Source organism: Etheostoma spectabile, chromosome 1, assembly GCF_008692095.1.
Source record: "Etheostoma spectabile isolate EspeVRDwgs_2016 chromosome 1, UIUC_Espe_1.0, whole genome shotgun sequence".
Taxonomy (NCBI): domain Eukaryota; kingdom Metazoa; phylum Chordata; class Actinopteri; order Perciformes; family Percidae; genus Etheostoma; species Etheostoma spectabile.
The window spans coordinates 8,496,465-8,509,958 of record NC_045733.1 but is presented as its reverse complement, the minus strand read 5'-3'; the positions used below and the strand labels follow the sequence as shown (position 1 = coordinate 8,509,958).

At 41.8% G+C, this 13,494-nt stretch overlaps 1 protein-coding gene across 7 annotated transcripts in view; it reads left to right on the top strand.

Annotated features, from left to right (window-relative positions):
• The window catches only part of sox6 (SRY-box transcription factor 6), a 132,938-nt gene that overhangs the window by 47,542 nt on the left and 71,902 nt on the right, over window positions 1–13,494 (top strand). For all 7 annotated transcript variants that reach the window (XM_032522879.1, XM_032522897.1, XM_032522889.1 and 4 more), the window contains one exon: window positions 1,862–2,072. In XM_032522879.1, the coding sequence (XP_032378770.1) occupies window positions 1,862–2,072 (211 nt within the window). The remainder of the gene's footprint in view (window positions 1–1,861; window positions 2,073–13,494) is intronic.

Genomic DNA, 13,494 nt, shown 5'->3' with positions numbered 1-13,494 from the left:
GAGGGCCTCTGAAGTAGCTCTGCAGTTGGCCACTGAGACAGTCAACACCTCAACATTGCAGCACAACGTACATTAAACACACACACACAACACACACACACACACACACACCACACACACACACACACACACACACACACACACACACACACACACACACACACACACACACACACACACACACACCACAACGGACACATGAATAGCCTCTGTAGCGGACTGCTAAATTTGACAGGCAACGGATGGCTCAGGTGCTTTCACCTGTGGCACATTATGGGATATCAGTAGCATGATTTTAGCAAGTTTTATGTTGGCGAGCTTCAATCAGAAAGAAAAAGTTTATAAATATCTTAATACTACTAATGATTATTTGTACAGTAGAACGTCTGTAAAAGTATTTACAAAGTGAATTACAAAAGTGGAAACAAAATGTCAATGACAAGTCTAGTCATATCGGTACTAAATGATTGAAAAATTGATAAAACTGAAAACTGAAAGAAAATCATTCATTCCCACTTCAAAGAGTATGTATAGGATGAGGGGCGCAAAAAGAGAGAGAGGGTAAAATAGAGGACAACAAGTAGAGATAGAGAGAGGAAAAGGCATAAGGCGAAAGGAATGAGAGTGTTGCCTCTGCTGATTACCTGACTCCACTGCTGTGCCATGCGTCTGTCTGGGCTGTGCCCTGAACCTCCGCCAGCTGATTAACCCAGCACTGCTCCACTCCCCTCAAGCACTCTCCACTGTCTATGCCACACTGCATAATCATCCAACGCAGGGCTGGGAGGTGCGGAGTAGGCCGGTAGGTCGTGTCACCCTGGCGCTTGGTACCAGACCACCCTACACACCACTGCAACTCTGCCTGGAGCTCGACATGCAACGCAGGGATGAGCCTGGTTTATCGCATTTCTGACTTTATTTTGGATTGTCAGTGGTTCCAGACGTGGTTCTATCATGTAACCCTGCTATATAACACTCTGTTATCATGCTGCTGTTGATTAAAGCTCACTTTTCCATGATAGGCGGTGTCATGTTTTATTTCCTTCACTACAAGGCCCAAAGTTTAAATCAGAGCTAACTGTTCCCCTGTTAAAGGCTGCAAACTCCTGGCTGCTTAGCCACCTTCTGCTTTCTCAGACTCCACAAACCATAATTAACACCACCTTCTGTCAGACGCAACCCTCAGCCATGGTCTGTGTGCTGACTGTACACTCCCATGTGCAGAGTATTCTCTCTCTCTCCTCCTCAAGCTCTCTCCCATTCTTCTTCCCATTTCCTTCATGTCTCTGTTTGTGCACAGGGAGCACTCAGCCAGTCAGCCAGAGACAGGACCCTTCGTTAAATACTAAACCATACACAGGTGGGACTAAAAAACAACAACAGCTCGAGACAAGATGCAGATTTACGATGGCTCAAGGCACTCAGCTGAGAAAAGGTCTCCACTAGAAAATGAACAAATTACACAGCAGTCACCCTAACACAAATGTACACTCAAAAGCAATTTGAGAAATTACAGTCAGGAGGTTTCTTGTGTAGTCTCTGCAGATGAAAAGTAAAGAGCACATTATGGATATGTCCTATGAAAGTGTACCTCATTATTCCATCTCAGTTTTTCACTTGTCACATCTCATTCACCAGCAAAGCTGGCTCTGTTGAAGACGCAGAAGCTGCTGTATGAAATCCGGAGAGGAGCTATTTGATAAAGCCAAATCATCCCTGTGCTACAAAAAAATAGTAATAGCTGCATTTGAATGAAAAAAAACTACCAAAAAGCTTCATGGAGCCCTAACAAAACGCATAACTAATTAATACAAATCCAATCCCTTGTTGCCACCCCTCCCAACTTTTGTTTGTCTTACAGGAATCTGACAGCAATAAAGTATGTTCCCTTTACTCCTTCCGGAACAATTCCACCTCCCCACACAAGCCGGAGGAGGGGGCCCGGGAGCGAAGTGACCTGCTGAGCGGATCTGCGTTTGGAACTCCGGAGCGGCGCAAAGGAAGCCTGGCAGACGTAGTGGACACGCTGAAGCAGAAGAAACTGGAGGAGATGACAAAGACAGAGCAAGACGGTATGACTCTCTGTGTGCGTGCATGTGTGTGTGTGTGTGTGTGTGTGTGTTTGGGCTTAGGAATACCTTTTTCTTTTCCTTTTCCTTTTCCTTTTCCAGTGAGCCTGATCTTCCTACATTTTCCCTTTAATTTTCCTAATTTTCCAGTTTCCTGACTGCCAGCCTCTTTTGTCTTGTATCTCTCCATCTCATACACTCATGCGGGCACACACAAGCTGGGAATACTGACGTTACAGTGTTTCCAGTTTGTTCTGAACCTCTTCCTGTGTGACAAAGACTGTGTGGCAGTGCACCTCACCATAAGTGTGGACTTTGTCCATGCCAAAGCAAACTCTTTGACTTTAAAATTCATGGTGCTGACCTGATGCCAGGAACATTACCTCTTTTTTATGTTGCTACACAGAAAACTGTTCACTTGGCACAGTTATTTATGACAAGAGTTTGCTACCAACAAACAACCAAAGCCTTTCTCACATACTGTTAATGCACCATGAAGATTTCAGACTTTTTTTTTTCCTACAATTGCATGCAGAGAAGAAAAATCCTTTTCTGTGATAAGACTGTTAGGTCTATGTCATATCTGCACCCCGTTTTACCCTGCTCGGCTCTCCCTCCCACAGCCTGCAGTCTATCAAGAGTATGGCGGAAAAACAAATATTTGAAAGAGCTGCTGAAACACATCCCCCTTCTTAATTAGGGCTGTAGTAATATAACTACATCCAATCAAATGTTAAACCCCCTCGGGAATGCATGTGTCTCATTTAGTGTCTAGGGAGCTCTTAGCTTAAGCACTTCATCAGACGAATAAATTAGACCTCTGTTAGCCTAAAAATAATTTGCCACTTCTTTTTAAAGTGTTCGTTTGGTGATCTTTGTATCAGAGCAGCAGAGGCCTCTCACCAGATAATCATTTAGCCATGTCCTGATTGGCGGACTGATTGTTTGTGGTGTCATTTAGGTAAAAAAAAACCAGAACAATCAGTCCTTATTTACCTGAACACCTATAAATTGGAGATCATTTAGGAAACTGAAACGTTTGGATCATTGTAATGGGTCAAAATGACAAACAAAGGACAAGAAGTATTCAACACATTAACACACAAAACAGGCGGATGCACATAAATGTGCCAGGATAATGTAATCAATGCCTTTTATAATATCTAAAGACCACTGATACTTAAATAATAAATAAATAAAACTAAATCTCTAAAGTAAAGGTAAAAAACCCTTATGAAAAAGTACAATTAATACTCATTATACTGCAATACAGCAGATACATTTGACTTTGTGAAGAGTTTTCCCCGTTTTTCTGAATGCTCTACTTTTCTGTCACATAAACAGACATAAATATTATGAAAATGCATTAATCTTGCTAATGTTCTTACAGTACATGTAAAGCAGATCCAAGGATGCAGGAGAAAGTTTTGGGTTAGTAAAAATAAGTAAAATGATTCCATTAGTACTACTTTTGTTTTACCCATAGGTAAGAATATATTTAATATGCGTCTTGTTTCATGCAGAGTTGATTTTCAGTGCTCTCTATAGTGACGGCGGGCGCTATGGTAATGAGCCCCAGCTGGTGAAGGCTGGTTGTTGCAGTAATTTAAATGGTCAAGTGCAGCTTGTAATCCAGGGCCGTATGTTAACGCAGGGAGGCGAGGTGCTTTGGAGTGCCATACAGCTGTTTTAATCTCCTGTTAATAATAAAGACTTGGTCTGCCTCATGCACTGTGTATCATGGCCACCTAAAAAAACTCCCTTGTTAAAGGAAATTAGTTTCTGAGCAGGGAACACAGCAGAAGACAAGAGCTTCACAAAGTACAGTGCGCTGTCCCCAAGCTGCAGAAACTGAGAGATACTCTGTTCTTAAGAGCACTTGAGGAAGCTTCATTGGTGATGATCAGTGATTAGTGTAAAATGGAGGGAGAGGGACTCTTGGAAACTGCAAAGGAAAACCTCAAAGAAACCTTTGAGAAATCATAACCGTATGTCTTTGTTTATGGAGAGAGACCCTGTTGGAAATTGAAAAGAGCAGGATTAACCTATTAAACAAGAAGGTTGGAAAAGCCATTTGTTGTCTTAATGATGCTGCTAATGTGGCACAAGCAACAGATGAGCTAAACATATCTCTTATCTAAGCAATGACAACTGTTGTGTCTAATTCTGCTGCTTTGGTGCCCGACTGGTCGGGATCACCGAGGTCCTCAGAGACTCCTCACCATCTGCTACCCTTCTTCTCTGGGCTTCCTTGGCTGGTCAAGATAGTTCATTGTACTGATGGACTGAGGGTAAGCGTGGTGACCTCAAGTGTAGAGGGAAAAAAATGGTCTGTATTGCAGTTTTTACATAGTACATTGCTCTTTTGTGTTACGTGAAATCTCACTTGAAGGGATGTTGTCACTAGTGGAAGCTTTGGGTTGGGAGGCCTCCTGGACCGGTAACCAAATATTGTTAACCTTCTTTATTATTTATTATGCCTTGAGAACCACCAATTAAATTCCAATGGCCTCCCTTTTATTGTAGAGGTAGCTCATATCTAACCTGTTCATTTAAAAACAATCTACAGTTTCTGAATCGTAAGGGTTAAGTGGGGAATATGTTGGCAATACGACCTTTTAAGTTGGTAAAGACAATAGCTTAGCAAATAAATAGTAATATACATTTTGACTTTTTCTACTAAAACTGTATGTGTCCATTCAAAGAAAACTGACTGACCAGTTTCCCTCATTGACCATGAAACGTTATTAACATAACAATAGAGGTGGTGCTCAGTATCTTCTCCATCCTTCCATCTCTATACATTTGTACCCTTTCACCCTCTCTATCCTTCCACCCTTCCTCTCCATTTCTGGTCCTTAAAGTGCTTTAAGTGCTTGTGACTGTGCTAATGAATGAAAATGTCCTCCCAGCAGCGAGCACCACATTTAGCTGAATAGTCACCTTTGCTGTAAAAGCTCTATTAGGCCCAGTTGCCAGCGGGGCTAACGATTGTGCCCCATGTTTATTTACTAGGTATTGTAAATGCATTATTTATGGATAAGTCTCCAGACAGCACTTGTCAAGAGTTAAAAATGTCAGTATAAAGTATTATGGGAAAAAGAAAAATAGCCACCATTATAAAAACCCAAGGTGACCTTGATTTGATTCACATGCAATTAGAACAGTTTTATATAATGCACTAAAGTATGAATCAATACTGTGCAAGTCAACACACAAAACACTTTGTGCATTGAGTCTTTATGATCGTCCACCAAGACAAGGATGGGAAATTTGGTTTAAGCTTCCTGCCGTAGCTTTTAGGGATTTCCTTGGGCTCAGTATCTACTGGCACTTGTTGAGTCCTTGCCAGTAAAACAAGCATATAATTAGATGTAGTTGTGTGTCTTTTGTCATGCTGAGAGAGAGTTTTTGCAACAGCATCCAGGAAACAGTGCCGCATGTGCTGCAATGCCATACAGCCAGTGAACAGGTGTAGTCTAAGAACAATTGGCACAGCTGTTATACTGACAGTGAACACTTTTCACATATAATTGGTAACTAACATCTACAAATGTAAACATCCTAACCTAGTACAAAATAAAGCACACAAAGAGGATGCCCTTCCTTAATACCATAGCTTTTTAGAGCAGTCAGAGTGGATACAGTAGGTGCTCAAGCAGAATGCTCAACACCTGGAGCCCTTTGACAGAGTCATGGCTAATTAGCTTAGCAAAGGGGGGCCACTTTTAATCTTAGGTAGAAGGATATTTAATGGCTACTGAGAAATGACCCCCTATTACAGCGGCAGGTAACCTAACCATTGCGTGTGACATAAAACAACACAACATGGTGCGCCACTGTGAACTGATTGTATTCAGGCATGGGCCTATATGTGAGTACTGTATGTGTTCCTGTGTTATCACTTAGGCCTCTCGTTCACTCCCTTTGCCTTTATCACCTCTTCTCTATTTATAAGTGTAATCCCCCTGGCGAGGTGGTGTATTATCACTGTGTAATGACTGTGCGGTAGGTTGAGTGTGGGGGAGTGATCAGCGTTGTGTGCGTAGCCCCAGGTCATTATCCACTATTACAACAGGCCATGTAATGAGATTCAGGGATGGGTGAAAGCTTTGGAAGAGAATAGGATCAGCTCGAAACCTGTGGTCTGATTAGCACCAATGAACTTTTGACTCTGTTGTAACACTGTCCCCTATCAGTGTCACAGCCTCTGCTAACTCCATATTGAGGTTCACTGGAAATTGGCTGCAGGTGCTTAAAAGCGCCAACAGATTTATTTTTGGAAATGTATCTAGTTTGAATGTCGCATTAGAAAAGAGAGGTTTTTTTAAAGGTACATTCCCTATAATGCAGTCTGTATTATATATTATATTATAAAATAAAGCACCTCCCCCCCAAACAGACTGATGCTCCCCCCCTTCTCCCCTCTCCTCTCATCCCAGCTGCCATGTCATCTGGTTCTGCCTTATCCCACCTAATTAATAGGAATCTTTGTTATAATGATCTGAGCATGAGCCTCTGACTCTATGCATATGCAATGAGGACTGGAAATCCAGTTGCCTTGGTTGCCGATTTTGAGGGTTTTTTCACACATAGCTAGACGCTGCCTCTCACTGAGTGCAGCATCCTACTGGACAGCATTAGGCTGGGACCCTCCTGGCAGGGCGCTAACACTGGCCAAACATCAGTGAAGCACATGCATCTCTCCTGTGCACTGTGTTCCCCTCCTGCTTTAATAATATGTTCCTTATTCTGTCAACACAATTACAGACTTATCTTGAAGTAATCTAGTTGATGAAATAAGCCGATACAGTTTTGTGCGCGCGCGTGTGTATATGTGTGTGTGAGCTTGTATATACTGTATGTCTCAGTGAGTGCCTTCCTGTGTGTGTGCGCGTGTGTGTGTGTGTGTGGTGTGTGTGTGTGTGTGTGTGTGTGTGTGTGTGTGTGTGTGTGTGTTTGTGTGTGTGTGTGTGTGTGTGTGTGTGTGTGTTCTCTCTTGGCCTGTGGCTTGGTGCACCAGCCCAGCGGAGCAGTGCTCTGGTCTGTCACTTTTGTTTGAATAGGTAATGTAGATCTGTTCAGGCTGAAGAGACATGAGCTGGAATCGCTTGTTAGGACATATGATCAAAAGCGGCTCTCTGCTCTCTGCCAATCAACCCTCTTGTCACCCTGTGAAGCAGACGTTAAATAGATTTTCCTGCCAGCCTGACATGTGAACTTTCACAAAAAACATACCCTGCCCCTCGCTCCTCCCTAATCTCAGTTTTCCATCCTCTTCCTTGGTGTCCATATTTTTGTACTTTTTCCTTTTCCCCTTCTGCAGTTTTCCCTTCCATCTTGAAACTCTAACCTGATCCAGATCAACATTCCCCCTCCATATATGATTTTTGTCTCCCACCCCATCTTACTCTCCAGTGACAAAGTCCCCCACCAGGCTGAGATCAGAGCCCAGGGCTAAATGGAGTCGCTGTATGCGGGGAATAGGGAGCACAGAGTGTCTGGTCCACTGCTGAATTATGTATTTACTATCTGTTCCAAAACAGAGCCCTCACATAACACAGGCATGTCCCCATAGGACTTCGGAAGCCAACACAGGTTTTACTTTACACAAGCTAAGATATAGATTCTGTTGCCTCTTTCAAAACAGGAACCCTTTCTGCTGTCTTGGTCATTCAGATGACAAAACAAGCAGCTGCTTCTTCAATGTGCCATTCTTTGCATTCAAGATCACCTTCCCCAGTTCTCATATTCCGATTAGTCAACAGTAGCAACTGCTGTGAAGCATTCCAGGGGCCATCTTCCCGGGTTTCAGCTGTTGAGCGTGTCCCCCTGCACCCATGCAGCACAAAACTCCCATTGTGATCCTGGCTTACTGGCTGCACAGGAACCCCTTGATAGGAGGAAACGGGTGTCTCTGAGAGACAAATCACAGCCAGGGTTCCACAGAGGCTTGTTTGTCTTTAAACACTCACACACCCACACACTGGTTGTAGGTATGATTTGTCAGTGACATCACTGCTTGGGGAAATTGTTAAATAATCATATTTGCTGATGGAAAAAAACAATAGATGTGCCACCGTTCTTTACGTGGGTGACTGAGTGATTAGATCAGCAGCAGCTTGTAAAGGACTTACTGTTTTATGTGACACTGCACTATTTGGAGGGGCACAGAGATGGTGAAACACTGTCACATAAGACGGCAGAAGCCATTAATGCTACTATATTTGTCATTGGACTGTGAAGCCTAGAATTGGGTTTTACGGTTAAAAGGAACATGAAGAAGTACAGACAAACTGCATATAGTTAGGGCAGTAGAGGAGGAGCTGAGGCGGTCAAAAATGGGGAGAAGAGGGGCTATTCCACAATGGGATGGGGGTGGGGAGGGAAGTGTGTGAATGCCAGCAGTAGGGTTACACAGGGAGACTTGTGTGCCAGCTCAGTATCACTGTCCTAGCTGTGGCATTCAGCTCCCAAGCATTCTCCACACATAACTTGACAAAAGAGCCGGTGTCATCTGACCAAGGATCAAAATAGTGTGAGTGAAACGCACACCCTGGGCATAGACAGCCTCTGTGGCCTGCTAATGATTTCAGAGCACATTGTAGGCTTGTTCTGTAAGTCAGACGTACGTCAGCCATCCAGCTTAGAGATCTGCCTTGACACAAACCAACATGTGTAGCAGACCTATTAACATATTTGCATTGTTTTTCCCAAACAGCAAGCGTGAATGTCTTACAACGTCTTGATGGTTGCCTTTTGAACAAAGAGATTATTTAATCAGCAGAAAAATATGTTTCCTTCCACTCAATGCGTTTTTTTCCCCCTTGTTCAATAACATTACAAGCGCCAGGAGATGAAATGAGGATGTCAGAAGAAACGAATAGAAATGTGTTTTATTGCACTGCAAAGCCTGAGTGCCAATGATTATAATTATTTGACAAACGTCATGTCTCTTTGAAAGTACCTCCAGAATCGGGTGGTTAATATGCTTAACACCAAGTCGTCAATTGCACGTCATGAAGTTCAATATGTCAGTTGACAATATTATTAAAATTTAGGATTAATGATTTGTTGAGCCTGGCTTTTTGCTAATTTTGTCCCAATTAGCGTAAAATTGCAAAAAATGAAAACGGGTCTACTCTAAACTTCCCCCCCCTTCCCCCTACACACCTCATCTTCCTCTATCCTTCTTCTTTTTAATTTTCTTCTGGGTGGGTGGCACTTTGCTCCACAAAGCCGATTCTGTAAACCTGTTGTTAGCTTCCCTGTTGCGAGCTGGACCAATCAGCTCAGTCGCTCATGAGAAGCAAATTTCTCCATTGTCCAGCAGGTCTCAGTCCACATGGCTCTGTATCCCACAGAAAGGGAACGGGCCACTTCAAAAGTACAGCGTCTGTTGTTGCAGAACCATCTTAAAGACTTAATACACTTGGGCACCGTGGGCAGTGCTATGGTTACTTTATTATTTATTTACCCAGTGGCAAGGCAATAATCAAAATAGTACAGTGTAGTAACATTCATTTAATTTCATAATTTATTTTATTTGTTTAGTAATTGTGTAGATCAAGCTATCAGTTCTGGTATGATAACTCAATGTTACAAAATACCACAAAAAAGATGTGGACTATCTTTAACTCTTGAAACATTTTAATAGTAAGAGGTGTTCAGCATTTTCCCCCCTCCCAGACCAAAGGCCATTTTGAGATCATGTTATTTGTTCTCTTCCAGTAAGCATGGCATGTGAGAATCCCAAACTCTGGCATCTTAGTAAACAAAGTTGGCTGTGAGATTCAATAAACTTCAATTACTATTTAAAAACGAGAAAAACTAATTGCAGAAATGAAAATCAATAAATACCGTCACTGTTGTTTACATTTTTTGTTTTGGTTCCACTTAAAATTTGTCTTCTTTTTTATGTCATGTACCGTACAGTGGAAGGACATTCCCCCCCCACCACACACACACACACAACACACACACACACACACACACACACACACACACACACACACACACACACCACACACACACACACACACACACACACACACTCACACGCGCTTTAGGAAAGTTCAACACATTTACAGTATGCTGTACGTACAGTATTTCACTCAGCTTATTTTTGCAATTTGTGTTTTTTAATATCTCATCTTATGGTTCAATCTCTGAAGCGCATCACCCAGGCCCAGAGTTTATGATGAAATAAAGTTTCGATGTCTAAACCAGACACTTGGCTTCACTGCAAATTGTAATGCATTCATGTGGATCCTATTAGTCTCTTTTTGTCCTTGTAGAGTCAGATACCCATTAATTTACTAAATCACATTGAACAGCCATGATCACAGTACTCCACATTTTATTCACACATCTATTAATTTAACATAGTTGAATAAATGTGAATGTTTTCGAGCATTGATTAGCAGGGAAGTTTATATCTGACAATTAAATTGCAGGGTACCCAAAGAAATCTCTCTAATGCAAGGTACCCAGTAATTTAATTTTTGTGTGAAATTATTATAATTTATTACAGTGTGTGGACCCTAATGATTACCAACATCAAATGGAAATTATAAATTGAAATCAAGTCCACATATTTCTCCTCGTAATGTTCATCTACACAAGTGCTGATCCCCTGATCAGCATCGGCTAAGATTCCAGAAGTAAATCTACTTTTTCTTTCCAGTAAACCAAATATAAGCATGCTTGCACACACTCAGACTAACTGTTATTTGGTTAAAAAAATCAATTAACCAATGTCGCACTAAGGCTTTATTAGGCTGATTTTTATTAAATCAGACAATTCTAAACTAAACTATTTAATCTTCTGTCAGACATTAATTTATTTAAAGTAGCAATTGTTTGTTTCCCCATTGTGTTGTTAACCCTATTCAATAGACTCCCTCTGCTGCCTGAATAGAGACTTCAAAGCAAAGGACGGCAGAGGAGAGGGAATGAAAAGTTCATTTTGCTATCCAAGCATTTAATGGTCCTAGTTCTTAAAAGTGACCTTGTGGGGTAGAGAGCGGAGCAGCACAGCAGCTCCTTCCAGATGCACACATGGCATCCATCGGGGGCAAAATCACGCACAGTCCCAACACCTCAGGCTCGGACATATGTTGAGTTTTATTTCATTCTTCTGACATTAATCCTATTCACCAGCTGTTCTGCCAGCTGCCACTCTCCGGCTTAAGGGGAGATTGCAGTTTTGGGGGCTCTGAGTACTGGTTTATCTTGGCTCCTCATCTGCTCCTCACGAAGTTTTGATTGGATTTTTTTCCATTGCCCTTTTCCTACTTCCAGCTTCCTTAAGTTGAATACTTCCCTGCAATCTATCTCTTTCTTTCAACTTCTTAGCATTTGTTTGTCCTCCCTATAATTTCTGTAGATAAGGGGAAGGCTGCAATTCAACTTAGCTTTTTGTGGCCCATGCCTTCTGCAAGGCCTACACGTCTTCACTAGTGTCACATAAACATGTGTTTAAACATATGCCCCTCAAGTTCTCCTATTCTTTCTGTCAAGAAAGCATTGTAAGAAATCACAGCGCTGAAACCTGCTCACCCCACAGTCATCTAACAGCATTTCTGTAGGATTAACCCGGACATGGCCTCAGCCTGTACAGTTATGATTATTGACATATTGGGTCTGACATATTTCACATTTATGTGCATTGTCTGGAAGCATACTCAAGTGTTCTCAATGTCATTTCTGCTGAAGTACGGGCGGGCAGTCTGCGAGCAAGGGCCGCAATGAATTGATCATTGCTCACTGCTCACTTTAATAATTCAAGCCTGATTGCCACAGAGTGCCGCAGTAAAATGGATTGTGAGAGGTCACATGCTGCTCAGCTCAGAAGGTGAAGCCTCTTGGGGATGGTTAATTCATATATGCTTGATAGACACGTGTCCTATTTAGCAGGGTCAGTGTGTGTATACGGCTTCTCAGAATGGCCAGGTCAACGCTGTGGGATTAACACTGTGGTCAGTGGAGCTAAAGGTAAGGGATAAGGTAGAAGTTCTTGGACACATAGGCCAGCATTTTTTAGCTACCTGAGGACGACTTTGTGGTGACTTCGTGTTGAGGTAAAGAAGGTACAGTAAGAAGTAAGGGGAAATTAGGATGGAAGGAAAAGAAGCAACAAGGGAAGAAAGAAGGAAGTATTGGAGCGGAGGAGATGTGTCAGAACCTGAGATGAAGCACATCCCATCCAGGTTACCTACAATGTATTTATAGCAACTGTTTACATGACCAAAGAGGATCGTCTAAAGGTGACTAACAGAGATGTTCACCAAGTGGAATAATGATTAGGTGTCAGTTAAAGAAAGCGCACCACGAGGTGCAGGTGCTGCACAATACACTGACATATCTGGACCTTTTTATTTATGCATGCCAGCACTAGTGATTACATATTAAAAAGCTGGAATTATCTTACTGCACCAAAAAGTCTTCTAGAAATGGTAGAGGTTATTAAAACTGTTGACAACGAGGAAAGGTAATTGCCTGAAAATGAGCGACAACGCACTGTTGTGCTCAGTGTTTCTTCCCCCCCCAGCTCTCCTCTTTAGCGTTTTCATTGTGCGGTATCACCCGGGTGTGTAACCTATTGCGTTCCAATTGCTCCCTTGCAATTAGTGCCCTTTTTGTCCTCACTTCAATAACGCCATGATTATGGAGACTTCAGGAGTATTTGCAGCATCCAACAGCTGTTGTCTAAGGGACTACCGGCTGAATGACAAAAACATGTTTTCTCTCTGCATTTCACTTCCCTGCCTGCCTCTTGTAATTATTATGTTTTATTTGGTGTGATGATGGGGTCTTGTTTTTAGTGTGTCTGTGATTAAGATATTCAAAGGACTCCTTGGAGTGTGTCACAGTCATTTTCTTTTTTTTTTATCAACCTCGACTTTTGATTTGTTTCCCGTGCAGTGCAGTGTGGATGGGAAATTAGACGTTAGCCTATCATTGTCTGACTGACATTCTGAAAGTTTCATTGCTGGGACAGAGACGTATGCCTCAATGAAAGAAATATATTCCATCTAATGTTGAATGTAGGAGTGAAATGCAAGAGCTTTTTCATTTGAAAATGCTCTTAAAGACATTACAGTTTCTTTATTTTATTTTTAATTTAGACAGTTTTAAATATGTAGTCACATGATACAGCTAATATAATGAAGTGAATGAAAACACATATCATATAGAGAACTAAGTAATGAATATTATATAACCATATACATCATTGCAAAATAACATTTGTGTAATTGTCAAAGTAAGTGGATATTCCTCATCCCATGTCTTACTTCATTAGACCTTTTAGCTTAAAGGATATATGCCTTTTCTATAGCTCTCTGTGCAGCCTAAACCCCACCCTTACATTATAAGCACAAGATATTCTCAACAAATTGCAAATGTAACGTTTGCACGTTTT